General features: G+C 38.0%; 1 protein-coding gene and 1 long non-coding RNA gene across 3 annotated transcripts; both read right to left on the bottom strand.

The window, feature by feature from the left end:
• Nucleotides 1–166: 166 nt before the first annotated feature.
• LOC311291808 lies at nucleotides 167–1,213 on the bottom strand. The gene is made up of 2 exons (XR_014627617.1): nucleotides 1,075–1,213; nucleotides 167–368 (listed from the first exon to the last, which is right to left on the bottom strand). It is a non-coding gene; the product is annotated as an uncharacterized lncRNA (long non-coding RNA).
• A 1,868-nt stretch (nucleotides 1,214–3,081) lies between these two features.
• On the bottom strand, nucleotides 3,082–15,334 carry prpf4ba (pre-mRNA processing factor 4Ba). 2 transcript variants are annotated; one of them, XR_014627608.1, is made up of 16 exons: nucleotides 15,096–15,334; nucleotides 13,579–14,748; nucleotides 13,053–13,193; nucleotides 12,232–12,378; nucleotides 12,067–12,148; nucleotides 11,394–11,601; nucleotides 7,501–7,574; nucleotides 7,074–7,164; nucleotides 6,831–6,978; nucleotides 6,491–6,628; nucleotides 6,250–6,403; nucleotides 6,050–6,164; nucleotides 5,770–5,921; nucleotides 5,586–5,672; nucleotides 4,369–5,185; nucleotides 3,105–3,334 (listed from the first exon to the last, which is right to left on the bottom strand). XR_014627608.1 is itself a non-coding variant. In XM_084411019.1 (15 exons), exons 1-15 carry the CDS (start codon nucleotides 15,140–15,142, stop codon nucleotides 4,982–4,984), a joined length of 2,958 nt encoding a protein of 985 aa, XP_084267145.1. In that variant the 5' UTR covers nucleotides 15,143–15,334; the 3' UTR covers nucleotides 3,082–4,981. The 2 variants fall into 2 exon arrangements, 1 of the variants encoding a protein (XP_084267145.1); XM_084411019.1 differs by having other exon boundaries at nucleotides 3,082–5,185.
• Nucleotides 15,335–15,345: the final 11 nt, after the last annotated feature.

The raw sequence follows: 15,345 nt of genomic DNA, 5'->3' as shown, positions 1-15,345 counted from the left end.
TTAAGCTCCATCAACAACATATGTGGCATGCTGTCAGTTACCACAGAAAATAACCTTGAATTTTCCCTCAGTTAAAAAAACCCCAAAGAAACAGCAGCAGAACTAACTACTACAGTGTTATCGATATATCAAAATGCTATGTAAAAATGAATTGAAACTAGATAAGTCATTTTAAAATTCACTATTTATTAATATTCAGACAATATTGGCTACACATTGTTTTGCTGTGCACGGATGTAGATCATTTCCCCCAAGGGTGGATGAGCTCTTGAAAGGCACTTCAATAATAGAGTAGGAAAGCAGCTGGCCATCAGATCTTTCACACACTTGGAGTCACATTGACAGTAGGGAAAACTTTAACACTTACCCTGAAAATAGAATTGAAAATGGTTAGTTGTGGTTTAAAGTAAAGGTCACTTTTGTGGGTGACATGCAAACATGCATTTCATAAAAAGGAAAAGCATTACCTTTTGGTTGATAAATTTAGAATGTGTAATACCAAATTGAAACTTATGTTTGTTGAGCCAATTATTTAATTTGTGAGGAATATATATATATATATATATATATATATATATATATATATATATATATATATATATATATATATATATATATATATATATGAAGAGTTCAGATGCAAAAGCCTCTAAGTGCCATCTGAAATTTTCTTCTAGAATGATCATTTTTATCAAGCCCATATATTTAAATTCAGTCATTTCACTTAAATGGCAATGAAAATGACCTATTAATTGTCATTTAAGTGAAATGACTGAACTTAAATATATGGGCTTGATAAAAATGATCATTCTAGAAGAAAATTTCAGATGGCACTTAGAGGCTTTTGCATCTGAACTCTTCATATACACACACATACACACACTCAAATATAAATTGCAAATGTAGATATAGAAGTGTTATACTGCATAAACACACTTGGATGTGGCCAAATGATTTGAGAAGACTAACAACAACAGTATCTGTAACTTTGTCAAATTGTTTAAAGGCTAATACTGTAGTCAACTTAAAATCAACAGCTTAATTCTCATTAAGAGCTCTCGCTAAAACAGAAACCTTTTTCCAGATGAGATTTCCTTAAAGAGTCTTCTTTATCAGACAGCACCTACAATACAGAGAATAAATATAGCAGTATCTTGGGACATTACATAAAGCACATGTTCTTGAAATATCCTGTGGAAATACACAATTATCAGCTGACACACAAAGTGACTAAATTAGTCAATTTAGGTCTTGGATTAAAAAAAAAAATTCCAGGAACAAACCTCTGTGGTTCACACCGAACTAAAGTGAATTCAAGGTTTTCATGAAGCTGAATATGGACAGTTTATTCTGTGATCAGACCAATAATAATGCTGGCAGATAGAATTGATAAAAGTACAGAAAAATGTGTTATAAAATGTGATTTTATGTTAGGGCTGTCGAAATTAACTTGGAATATTTGGACTAAACTTGGGTAATTACTAGTGGATATATATATATATATATATATATATATATATATATATATATATATATATATATATATATATATATATATATAAATAAAAGTAAAGTCATAGAATTCAAAAGGGTGTACTTTCTTTTTCACATGACTATATATATATATAGCCATTTAAGTGAAATTACTGAATTTAAATATACAAGCTTGATAAAAATGATCATTCTAGAAGAAAATGTCAGATGGCACTTAGAGGCTTTTGCATCTGAACTCTTCATATATATATATACACACACACACACAGTCATGTGAAAAAGAAAGTACACCCTTTTGAATTCTATGACTTTACATATCAGGACATCATCTGGCGGGTTGGCAGGTTTTTAAAATTAGGTAAATACAACCTCAGATTAACCACCGTTATGGTTTATTTAACAAAAACTAGGCCAAAATGGAGATGCCATGTGTGACAAATAAGTGCACCCTTACTGCTTTCATAGGAATTAAGAGGGTAAGTAGCAGTCAGGCGCTGCTAATCAAATGTCTTTGATTAATTGATCATCTACAAATTCACCCCAAGGTCAAAACATGCATGCAACAGGACAATGATGCCAAGGAAACCAGCAAATCTACAACAGAATGGCTGAAAAAGAAAAGAATCAAGCTGTTGTACTGGCCCAAACCTCAACCCAACTGAAATGCTGATTTCCCAACAGATGCCCACAAACCTCAATGAACTGAAGCAACGTTGTAAAGAAGAACGGGCCAAAATTCCTCCACAATGATATGAGAGACTGAAAGTCATTTAGAAAATTACTACAAGTTATTACTGCTAAAGGTGGTTCTACAAGCAATTAAATCATAGGGTGCACTTAGTTTGTCACACATGGCTTCACCTTTTTGGCTTTATTTTTGCTAAATAAATAATGATACAGTGTAATATGTCGTTTAGGACACAGGTTATTTTAAGACCGGCTAATGACCAGACGATTATTTATGTCCTGATACGTAAAACCATAGAATTCAAACGGGTGTACTTTCTTTTTCACCTGACTGTATAGTATGTTTTCATTATAACATCACATTTCATTTCACATGCAATATACAAGGGTTTTAATACATGAACATATATATATAGATGCCTCTATATTTTAGAAAGGGGCCCTTATTATCATATTTGTGGTCCTTGACAGAAATTATCACTATACAGATCTACAGCTCAAGCCAAAAAAGGATGGATTTTATAAAAATATTAATAAAAAAGAGATTTAGTGATGCTACAGATGAGATGGGAACATAAATCCCGTACGCATCAGCTCTGAACTAGCCGTTTATTTCTAATCAGAGCTTTGCTTTGTGTTGGATCTAAACATGCCTTTAGGAATGACCTTGATAAAGGGCCTTGAAGAGGTCTCGTCCCTTTGAAAGCAGAGGCAGGCAGGAGGATGATGGACAGACGTGTCTCCATTGGCCAGAGAATATACTCGAACACAAAGAAACAATGGGAGAAATAGCACAAACAGCAGTTAGTGTCGATGAAACAAAACCCACCATAAGGTTCCTAAGACGCTGAATTATGTTCTTACAGCGTTAAGATTAACTTGAAAGACAGACAACTTGTGGGAAGTATAAATTTGCGTTTTTTGCTCCACAAAACATCTTTATTTTATGTTGTTTAATGACAAATAATGTGAATTTACAATAAATTCAAATTATTCCATTTTCATGCAGGACAGACTTTGCAAAAGATAACAGGTAATTCTTCCAGCATGAGCTATACTTTATGACCGGTGTATCTTAAAGGAATTGAGATATGAATAAAGAAGCAATTACCGCTTGTAACAAGCAGATTCATAGATCAGAGCAGGAAAACCCCTGTATCAAAAGACAACATGGTCACAAACACGAGAACAGTCACAGAAAAAGACATCTAAATTGTCTACACATAGCGAAAAACACACCAGAGGGGTTGTACAGTAGTGCATTGGAAACCATACATATTCTCATGCATATTGAAAAGCACTCAATAGGTTATACAAAAACTATGACAAGTGTGACAACTCTGAAAAAGGTGAGGTATGTCTATCGGAGGCAGTACACTGAAGGTGCTTGGTCCATTGCAAATACTTGGATTCACTCTTACCCTCAATGTCAACCATAAACGGTGCCAACCATTTTTGAGACAGCAACTGTCAGTCTTTTCATTCATTCAGACTGTTTTGTCTCTGTGAGAAGCCACAACAGAAGCTCTGTTTCAAAACCTATTTTAGGCAGCAGCCTAGCGGTCATATTTGGGGTAAAATAGTCAGTTTTTAATTATTTTACACTTTTTCTTAATTGATCAATAGTATGGGGTCAGTAATTTTTTTTATTATATATATATATTTTTTAATTATTTTATTCAGCAAGGATGCTTCCAACTGATCGAAAGTGACAGTTAAGACATTTATAAAGTTCTGAAATATTTATATTTCAAATAAATGCTGTTCTTTTGAACTTTATATTCATCAAGAATCTAGAAAAAGGTTTCTACAAAGAAATATTAAGCAGCACAACTGCTTTTTATTTGAAAATGTAGTAATTCACAATATTACAGTTTTTAACTGTATTTTTGATCAAATGCTTGAATGCTTATTAAAAAATAAAAATGTATTCCAACCCCAAACATTTGAATGGTAATAAATTGCATATCTACGATGCCTCACTAGGCTTTGGAACAGAGCAACAGGGAGACAAAAGGTTTTAATAGGCATCCATTTCTCCAAATTACTTTTTTTTTTTTTAAAGCAGAAGAAGCCAAAAGGGCCTGATGACGCTTTATTTTGGGCTTGAAAAGAGTGCAAAATGATGCCGTTTGTTTTGGAAGGGTTAGCTTACCTTCAGTGTACCAATAGAGGTGTACAACCTGCCTTTACAGAGGAGGCTTTCCCTGCAGACCAGGTCAAGCAGGACCCAAGACCTCAGATTCAGCAGAAACACACCTAGGGCAAGGGGCATGCCGGGCCTGCACGCCAGGTTGCGTTCTCACTCTCACACCTAAGGGAGGGTGGATATAGACAGCATTTATGCTGGCCTGACTCATGTCACACTCTAAACAGTCCTTGGTGGTTGAGTAATATTTGGTTTACATCAAATTCTAGAATTATACAAAATATAAGGTGTGCAAACTTAGCACAAAGATGGATATTCTTACATTCTGAACCTTGATCGTAATATCAAATATATCTGGCAATATCATTTTAGCTGCTACAAGAAGCTGTGTATGAAGCATGAAATCGGAACAATATAGATTATCTTGAAAGAATTTACTCTTTACACTTTATGGGGTGCATTGTAGGTCATCTAAAATAATAATAATAAAAAATAATCAAAGTAAATATTGAGTGTGTCCTGCGCTAAAAATGACTATGAATCAGAAATGAAAATAAAATAGCATGGCAATAGAATATGCAAATGTCTTTTGTTGTCTGAGTCATATCTGCAGATACAAAACCATCATGAGTCTCTGAGGTATGCTGCTGATCATATCCTCTCCTGGATGAAAGGATGCTGTAATGCCTGGTTGATGGTGATCCGCTTGGCAGGGTCCAGCATCAGGATCTGGTCCAACAGATCTTTGAGCTGAAAGACCTTCTTTCGCTGGTCCTCTGGTAGTGCCTGGCGACCCACCATGTCAATCGACAGGTCCTTAGTTGGGTTAATGGTGCTCATGATCGTGATCTTTTCCTGCACAATTAATTGGAATTAAACTGAATTCACAAAATGGCTTAGTGAGATTATCAAATTGAAAAGGCTACAATTTAATTAAATAATAATATGCACTGTGTTTTTCAGAGTAAAGCGCAGTCATTTTCCTTCACACTCAGGCAGATGCTCCACACACACTCGTCTCTGCATATAATATGCATTTGTGAGCACAACATGTGCCAACCATCTTGCCAAAATTCAAATTAGAAGTGCTTATAAATGGCATGTTGTCAACAAAACGGAAGCTAAAAAAAAAAAAAATTATAAAAAAAAAAACTTTCAGTAAAATTGCAATATGACCCCCCCCCAAATCATGAAGCCCTAGTTATTAGGTCAAAAACAAAACAAAATGAACGTGAATGAAATATATAACACTTACCCTCTCAGTGACCTTATCAACCTCAGTGTACAAAAAGTTCAAGTTTTGGTCAAAGTGCTGGTCCTTGAACAGGCCCTTCCTGATCATCTGTGAATATTAAATAATATTTTGGTCAGTTTTTAGTATGTTTGGTTCTAATTTTCCTTAATTCCTAACATTATATGTAATGTAAATTAATTCTTACTTTATTAGGCAATTTTCCTTTCAGGTCCATGGCAAGTTTTAGCATGTGGTTATTTGTCTTTCCAGGAAAAAGGATTTTTCCTGTGTAAAGCTCATATAGAGTACAGCCTACAGACCACATATCGATTCCATAATCGTATGAATTTCCAATTACTGCAAAAAGAGGAAGAAAAACGCTTTAAAACTCATTCACATTCAATGCACTAAGATGGTTTAATTTCATTTAAGTTTGTTTTAATTAGGTACAGTTGCTTTCTTAGGTCAATTCACAGCACACTTACCGATCTCAGGTGCCCTGTAGAAACGGCTGACCAGATATGGTGTTATGTCATTGTCTGAAACGTGAGACGCTGAGCCAAAGTCGCACAACTTGAGGATGGTCTTGGATTCGTTCACCTTCAGGGAGAGTCAAATACATTCATCTTATAAGACAGAAATGAAAGCTAGAGTCCAATATTTACAGAAAGAGAATGTGACCCACCAGAATGTTGTCAGGTTTGATGTCAGCATGCAGAATGTAGCAGCGTTTGAGGAGTTTGAGGGCCAGGAAAAGCTGCTGGCTATACGAGCGCACAGCCTTGATGTGAAGCCCAACGTCCTTGCCATACTTCCTCAACACCTCCCGCAGATTCATGCTAAAGCAAGAAAACAAGAACGTTGCTTAAAAGAACTCATGCTGCCTTGATAGATTCACATGCATAGATTCTTGTTGACTAATGTACCTGAGTGGTTCGAACACCAGACACAGATGTTGCTTGTGATAAAAGTGTCTAAACAGCCGCAAACAGTGGAACTTATCATCTGCATCGGCGTCGTTCAGTTTTTTCAGAAACTCCAACTCTTTGAGGCCCGTCTTTTGCCTGTGGGACAAACCAAGGGCTTCGGTCACATGAAGACCAAATCCACATCTATTCTAAATCTAATTTCTTGTCCAAATAAATCTTTACAATACAATTAGACATATCAAATCGCAATGTACGGTGTTGTTGGTTAAGAAATCCAACTGTACCAGACAGAAATGTTTAAAGGCTAAGCATTCAGCTTTTAAGGGAAGCGTCTTACATCATCTCATTGTTGCGTATTATTTTCACTGCCACTTCCTGATTGGCACGGGGCAAGTCTCTGGCTCGGATAACATTACTAAAGACACCCTGTCCAGTGTAGCCATACACCCCGTACCGTTTGTCCAACACCTCACCAATGTTCACACCTGAATACATTAAAAGAACAATCACGTTTTTGATTTTCTCTTTTAAGATGGATTCTACAGATTTAAATACAGCATTTGCTACAAGACAAACTCACGGTAATAGCCCTCTGCATCTGTCCAGTTATCTCTCAGACTTGGGTTCTCCTTAAAGTCCTTTCCGATGCCTGCGGCTCGTAACCTGGCACTCTGCGGAGAGAGATTAGATGTGGAATTGTCAGTCAACACAACTGAATTCAGAGAGTTGATTAAAACGTTCATTCATGAATGAGTGACTGACACAGTAAGAGACCATTTCAAAGTCTGAGAGGCCTCGAGATCCAGTGAGCACCACAGAGTCAGATTACCCACTTCAAAAAAAAAAAAAAAAGCTTTGAACCAAGTTTCCAGAACAGAAACAACAGCTTGCACAGGACTATGCAACTCTACCTGTAGAGATCCCCTTACATGGACAAATTCAATCAAATTCTGGGGCTTGCAAAGCCACTGACCTATACAATGGAAAGCAGGAACTTGGCTACTCACGTCAAAGTAAGCAGCGAACATGTCATCTGACTCTGTGAACATATCAGGGGCTGCTGGCTTTTTCAGATTAGCACCTAAAGAAAAAGAACAATGATGCAATGAAAGGAACGTAGAATCGCTAATAATGTATCAGACCACCTTGCATTACATCAGAGTGAATGTTTCATGTCTCATATTTTAATGACCATTTCCTCTTCTTCCTAAACAACTAATATGAGAGCCGGTTTGGACTTTATACTGAAGGGGTGGATTCTGGAATCCACTGCTGCTTCAATATATATATAATGAGTGATTATAATCAAGGTATTAATCAATATATTTCCTTCTAAATATCACATGAGTTGAATGCCTTCTCTAGGCTTATGAGATTTTATTTTGTTATAGAAGTTACCAGTGTGATTGGTGAAATGTTCTTTCTTTTCATGTATTCTTTAAAGGACCACGCCGACTTTTTGGGACTTTAGCTTATTCACCGTATCCCCCAGAGTTAGATAAGTCCCTACATACCCTTTTCATCTCGGTGCGTGCCGTAACTCTGTCTGACGCACACACCGCTAGCCTAGCACAATACTAGAGGTAAACGGCTCCAGCTAGCATACTGCTCCCAATAAGTGACAAAATAATTTTCCTATTTACATGTTGTGATTTGTATAGTGACAGCGTGTACAAATAACAAGGTCACATGAGACTAGGGGTGTCCATGGTTAACCGATTAACCGTTAAAAATTGCGTAACCGAGTGAAACATTTTGCTCGGTTAAGTGGCGTCAATGGCGTGCACTGAATTTAGTTGTAATACATTTTTGCACCACCAGAGACCGCTAGACCAGTTTTCTAATATGAAGCGGGCAAAGAAAGCGCGCGTCCGAGAGTGAAGGCTGTGCGAGAGTGAAGGCTGTGCGCGAGCGTGCGCGAGCCAGAAACAAACATAGTATCCGCGCCACTGATGGCAGCACAATAATATCTGTCTGCAGAGCCGCAGAGCCACAGCTTTACCCCAGCAGTTTTACCTCGAGCATGCGCAATTTCATCACAACAGTTTTACCCGCAGAGTCCGTTTACCGTTACATTAACCCATACAATTTGTATTATGCATTTCCTAAACATGTACTTGCTAATCAAACACTTTATCTGAACAAACTACTAATCTATAAAACACAATCGGTCTTCCGACCTTTTACTATAGAGCTGGTAAGTCCCGCCCCTTCCGTAAAACCCCGCTGGACCTCAAAGTTGAAAAACCGTCAATGCAAGTGAATGGGAGAAAATAATTATTTTCTGGTCCCGTTTGAATTGTGCCATGAATGTGAACATATGTTGTCTGTGAATTTTTTATATAATCTTTCATGTTACGAGTTTGACAGTATATGGTATGATTCTTCGGCTAGCAGTTGTGGAAAAGACATAATGAGAAAGACTACATGTCGCCTATGTGACGTCACCCCATAAAGTTGACTTACCCGTGGTTTTCACCAACCTCAACGATTTTGTCCTCTCCCTGAAAGAAGGCGGTGAAGTGCACCAAAGACACAGTCATGTTTAGCGGGATCCGTGAGCTAGAGCCGTGTGCTAGTGGTGGTGACGTTTCAAACGCGTCGAAAGCAGCGAAGAGTTGTAGTCCACAAAGTGCTTTCACACAAAGTCTAACCGTATCAAACTTCTACCCGCTAAATTGTAGCATTCTTCACACGAAAGATTATATAAAAAATTCAAAGACAACATATGTTCACATTCATGGCAAAATTCAAACGGGACCAGAAAATAATTATTTTCTCCCATTCACTTGCATTGACGGTTTTTCAACTTTGAGGTCCAGGGGGATTAGCGGAAGGGGCGGGACTTACCAGCTCTATTGTGTTGATATGCGCGAGGGAGAGAGCGCAATACAGCGCTCGTGTTGTTTGAAGGCGGTGAGAGTGCGCGCGCGCGGCCGGGGCTCTCTCACTGTTTGTTCTTGCTCCCTGTCCACTGATCTAAATAATTAGTTGTTACGACGACTTATTTGTTCCCTCGTTTTAATAAATCGTGGACACGTTGAACAAATTCCCTCCCTCATTTTGATTTAACGAATTACAACGTGGCCAAAAACAGTTTGATACTATTAATTAGTGAATGCTAAAGACCTATTTTTTTGTGAATTGGTGAATATTCAGGTGAATTATTTCGTGGCCACGAATTAATAATAATTATTAAACTGTTTTTCTTACCTGTGAAGATAGCTCTTCAGTGAAGGCCGACTATTCTCGTACAGCTTTTTATTCCTTTTTTAGGTGTGTGTGTGTGAACGGGTGAATATTCAGGTGAATTGTTTCGTGGCCACGAATTAATAATACCTCCGCACGTTTTACAAGACCCTTCTCGATCGCAGCGGCAACGAGCACTTTGATCACTTGATTTAAAAAACAAAACATTTCAGCGCTAGATCGCCAAAAAAAAAAAAAAAAAAAAAAAAAAAAACCAACGAAATGAATGCTCTGCTAGTTAACTGGAGATGTTTTGTTTATTTGGTATTCCTGCCGCGAGATGTTTCAAAAGTGGTGGGGACAATACAATATCGACCTTAGAAAATAGTGGTGGGGTCGTGGGGATATGTCTCACCCGCAAATTACGCCTATCTCGGGGTTGCGGCGCGCACACTATGGTTAACCGAGTATTAACCGCTAAGGGCCTCGGTTAACGGTTAATGAAAAACTTGAAAACGTGCAGCCCTACATGAGACAGTCATCTTCTAACCGTATACATTCTGGGAACTATATTCTCAGAAGGCGAAGCACTGCTACTTTGAGGGCGGAGTGATTTGCTCGCAGAACCTGAGAAGCCCCGTGGTGAGGAGCAGAGAGTTCGCTCAGAGTTGGAGTAAATCACTCCGCAGAAGTAGCAATCCATTCAGTCTTTTATTTAAAGGGATAGTTCACTTTGAAATTAATTTTTGATATGTTTTAGCTTACCTCAAGGGCATCCAAGATGTAGATGTCTTTGTTTCCGCAGTAGTTTCAATTTTGATATTTTTAGGTCAAACCGTTCTTGTCTGTCAGTCATATAATGCAGGTCGATGGTCACTGGCTCAAAACACAAGCACAGAGTCCAAATTAAAACAATTCCCCACGTCCAAATGAAACAATTCCCCATCATAAGTACACATTGATGGCCTAAGACACGAAACGAGCGGTTTGTGTGAGAAAACGAACAGTATTTATATCGTTTTTACCTCTTGAAAACAGCACACGTCCAAATGATCTGACGGCGCGGGCGGGTATAGATATATACACTAGATGTCGCTTGGCTACGGTTTAGTTCCAATGAACTGCAGTAGCCAAGGCGACATCTATGTATATATCTATACCCGCCCGCGCCGTCAGATCATTTGGACGTGTGCTGTTTTCAAGAGGTAAAAACGATATAAATACTGTTCGTTTTCTCAAACAAACCGCTCGTTTCGTGTCTTAGGCCATCAATGTGTACTTATGATGGGGAATTGTTTCATTTGGACGATGGGGAATTGTTTTAATTTGGACTCTGTGCTTGTGTTTTGAGCCAGTGACCATAGACCTGCATTATATGACTGACAGACAAGAACGGTTTGACCTAAAAATATCAAAATTGAAACTACTGCGGAAACAAAGACATCTACATCTTGGATGCCCTTGAGGTAAGCTAAAACATATCAAAAATTAATTTCAAAGTGAACTATCCCTTTAATTCTAACGCAATATTTTTTGTTTATAATGAAAATAATGGACTAAACCACTCATTTGACTGAAGTCTTTCTCTCATATGAGTGTACATCATTTTAAACGTTTGTCAATCAATATCAACTTCTTTGTTGTGTAAAACATTTTTAAGTGGAAAGGACATCTACATGTTTAATTAAAGGTTATTTTGCAGATGACATACCTGTTTTTTCTTGAGAGACAAGACTATGCTTCGCCTTCACATTATCCTCAAATGTGTCCAGGTTCTCTTGCTCATAGGCTTTGACATCAGCAGCCACACGCTCAAGGATGTCATCAGGTGACGGCGATCGGCTGCGAGTGCTACTCTGAGGACTGCCGTGATCTGAGAGTCCTGACATGTTACTGTCCTCATTCTCTGGCTTATATTTCTATACAGGACATATTACAAATACAATCACATTATATACTACAAACGTTTGGAGTCAGTAAGATATAAAAAAAAATGTATAATAATTAAAAAGACATCTCTTATGCTCACCAATGCTAAATTTAAGGAAAAATACAGTAAAAACAGCAATATTGTGAAATTATACAACAATTAAAAAAAAAATACATTTAATACATCCCTGTGATGGAAAAACTGAAAAAACAGACACACATGGAGCAGTGGGAAATTGGGGCTTAGGTGCCTTGCTCAGGGGCACCTCAGTCATCTCCTGCCAATATTGAGAATCGAACCAACAACCTTCGGCTTACCAGTCTGACTCTCTAACCATTATGTCACGACTGAAGGGAAATTTCTCTCCCCTCAAAAAAAAATCTTATTGATCCCAAACATTAGTGTATGTCTAAAACAAAGTAAAAGCCATAGCATAAATTAAAAATATTCTGACCTGCATGATGGCCAAGCGCTGGAGCCTCCTCTGCTCTATCAAAGCCTCCTCGTCCTCTTCATCAACGTCATAATCCTCAATCCTAGACACAGATTGAAGTATTCGTATTTACACCAAATATGATCAACAACATTGAAGCAAAACATAATTTTTCTTAATACTCACACTTCATCATCTGAGTCCTCCTGCTCAGCCTTCATTCCTTCAGACAGACTGCCCTTAAACATGTCCTCTCTTTCCCTGCTCCTTCTCCTCCGCCTTTCCTGTGACCCTGAACGTACCTGCTGTCTGCGCTCCATCCTGTCACGCTCCCTAGATCCACACAGTATTAATGCAGTGTTAATGCTACTGAGAGATTAAAAAGGGCATAACAGAAAGAAACACACAAGTTTGGGGCTTAATCACAGTAGGGGTAAATCATCTGCTTTACACATTCTGTGTAAAACTAATCCATTTGAATCGAGCGGTTTAGTCCAGATTTTCTGAAGAGACTTGATCCCCTTTATATGATGAACAGATTTAATTTAGGCTTTTATTCACATATAAACATTAATCAGCAAACATAAACAGAGGCTCAACCGAACCTGCTTGATGCATGAGAAAAAACCTCTTGAGGAAGCTCAAATGTGCTGTGTAACACATAATGAACCTAATTTTGGTTCAAGCGTACATGCTTGAGCTTCCATTTACCACAACTGATGTCTGAGTTTGAGTGTTTATTTATATTTTATGTGAATAAAATCTGTTTATCATATAAAGCAATCGTGTCTCTTCAGAAAATTTAGTAATAAACCGCTCAATTCATATGGATTAGTTTTATGATCTCTTATGAACTTTTTGAAGCGTCAAAGTGGTAGTTGTGTAGCTGTCAATGAAGGGGCAGAAAGCTCTCCGATTTTCAGCTCACCGAAATTTGTAAGCCTCTTGGATAGTTGCATCCTCTAAATGAGGAGTTGCAGAATTAAAAGCTACAGTACACAAGTTACCTGTATCTGAAAGGAGACCTGCTGCTTCGTCTTCTGGGAGAACGGGACCTTCGTCTGAGAGGAGAGTGGTTTAACCTTCGTCTGGAGCTCAGACAAGGACTCTCCTCTCTATGGCCCCCTACCTCATCACGAGATCGCATCCTGTGAGTATAACAAAAAAGTATGAAAACGAGTTTAAAAAAATAAAAAATAAAAAAATAAAAAAAGATTTTTGGGTAACAAGGAACATTCATATAAACAATATTAGTAGCCTAATAATAACAATGTGTTTATAAACTAATATATATCTTTTTTTTTTTTTTTTTATCTAATATTTAAATTTGATTTTATTGCAAATTTTTAATTAACAAAAAATATTTTTAATAGTTACAGATTTAGTTTTATTAAACAATAACAACACTGATTGAATACAGACGCAATTACAAAAAAATGTATGGTGGAATTCTAGCCAGCTTGAAAAGTTAGAGCAATGACACAATCATTTCTATCAAAGATTTAAATGAACAGAGCAAGAAAGAAAAATAACCTGTCATTGGGGAGTCTCTGACGCTCTTCTTCTCTCCGTCTCCGCTCAACCGACCGAGATCGCCCTCTCCTTGGAGGAGATCTGTTTTGGCATGAAGATCTATCCTGTCTGGATGCCCGGTCTGTGCTCTGCACAACAGGGAAGCGTTCCGGTGAGCGGAGGCCCCTGGGACGCACAGACGGGCTGTGCTGTTCTGGACCTTGTTTTCTGCTAGGAGACCGATTCTCTTTTCCTGATGAGGCTTCTTTTAAGGGTGCCTTTTCTGATTTCTTGTCTCTCTCCCTGTCAGCTTCTAGCAAGTTGGTGTTTCTTTCTTTAGATCTAGATCTGCTCCTTCTCGCTGAGGATCTGTGGTCTACAATTTGCTCTTCGGGTCGTGTAGCTGATTTTTTGTTGGTTGATGGCAATCCCTTGGACTTCACAGGAGATTTGGACCTCTGACCACCGTCTTTGGATCTCTCAATGCTTCGGGATCGTCTCTGCTCCCTCGCCTGGCTGGGACCACTAGGCCTCTCACAGATATTAACATCTAACCCAGTCTTACTAACTCTAATTTCTGATTTATGAGCCTGGACTGACATCTCGTCAGACGTGCTTCTGCCTTCCAGCAGAGAATAAAAATTGTCATCATCTATGCAATCCTGTCGAGATCTTTCAGCATGTCCCTTAGCTATTACATAGTCATTGAGATCTTGTCTCTGTTGTTCACCATTTTGCACAGCCTCCTGGACCTCGCCATCCTCCTCTGAATCGGAGTTATAACCCTGTAATATCAGTCCCATACCTGATTGCACAGCCCCTTCCATTAGCTCATTATCAAGCTCTGCTTGAATCATGGCCCTCTGTTTCTCCAGATCCTCCAGAGCAGCAAGGTCATCAAATCTGGATCGCTTTGGAGAGATGACAGCACCTTCATAGCCAGCAGAACAGTTTTTATCGTCGTGGAATGAGTCTCTGTGTTTCCGCTTATGTTTGTGTTTGTACTTGTGTTTGTGGTCCTTCTCATCTGGTGAGGGATATTTATGTTTTCGGTGCTTGCTTCGATGTTTGTGTTTCTTTCTCTTGTGTCTTTCCACCCTAGCGAAGTCCATGTTATTTGCTTTTTTAGCTCCATCTTCACCGGATACATGTTCATTTTCATCCACGCTGTCAGAGCTCTCCATATCATCCCTGGAAAAGAGTAGAGAATAGTAATATGATATTAATCTACTTTCCAACAAGCACAACAAAGATATAGCCTGGTTTTCTAGGATGTATTATGATAAATGTCTACAATTTGAAGGTATTCAAGACTAATGTTTCATTGTTGTTGGTTTAAACGTTAAAGTATACGTTAATGAAAAACACAGCTGGTTTACGTCGACCAGAGACGGACAGAAGTGTTAACAGATATTGACTAAAAACTGCATGTCAAACCAGTTGTACAGAAACGTTTTCACGTTCAATACATATAACTTTTATTTAAATATCTAAATACCAAAATAATGCGATATAAAGTCCGTAATGGTGTAACTTACACATAATCCTTCGCTATTGTTTTGGCTAATGCGTCCGTGTTCGCCATCTTGATTTATCCTGCTGTGCTGAGTGAATTGTTTGGGAAAAAAAAGAGTCGATTCATTATTCAGTCTGGCTTTGATACCATTTATAACTTTAAAATAAACAATCAACTTGTCTTCCAAATACTAATTTAAAAGGGTTTTAACATTTTCTTCTCACTATACATTATAAAGTGGCTATCCGCAAAGGGAAATTTTAACTGAACTG

The sequence above is a fragment of the Rutilus rutilus genome, assembly GCF_951802725.1.
Source record: "Rutilus rutilus genome assembly, chromosome: 6".
NCBI classification, from domain to species: Eukaryota; Metazoa; Chordata; class Actinopteri; order Cypriniformes; family Leuciscidae; genus Rutilus; species Rutilus rutilus.
Note: the sequence above shows the minus strand (reverse complement) of the source record. Positions and strands in the feature narration are given on the sequence as shown.

Coding starts and splice junctions, on each gene's coding strand:
- prpf4ba (XM_084411019.1), bottom strand. CDS start 15,142: ATGGCGAACACGGACGCATTAGCCAAAACAATAGCGAAGGATTATGT. Junction 12,379..13,052: donor AGGTCTCCTTTCAGATACAG/GTAACTTGTGTA, acceptor GTGTGGATCTAG/GGAGCGTGACAGGATGGAGC. Junction 6,165..6,249: donor TCAAACCTGACAACATTCTG/GTGGGTCACATT, acceptor CTCTCCCTGAAG/GTGAACGAATCCAAGACCAT.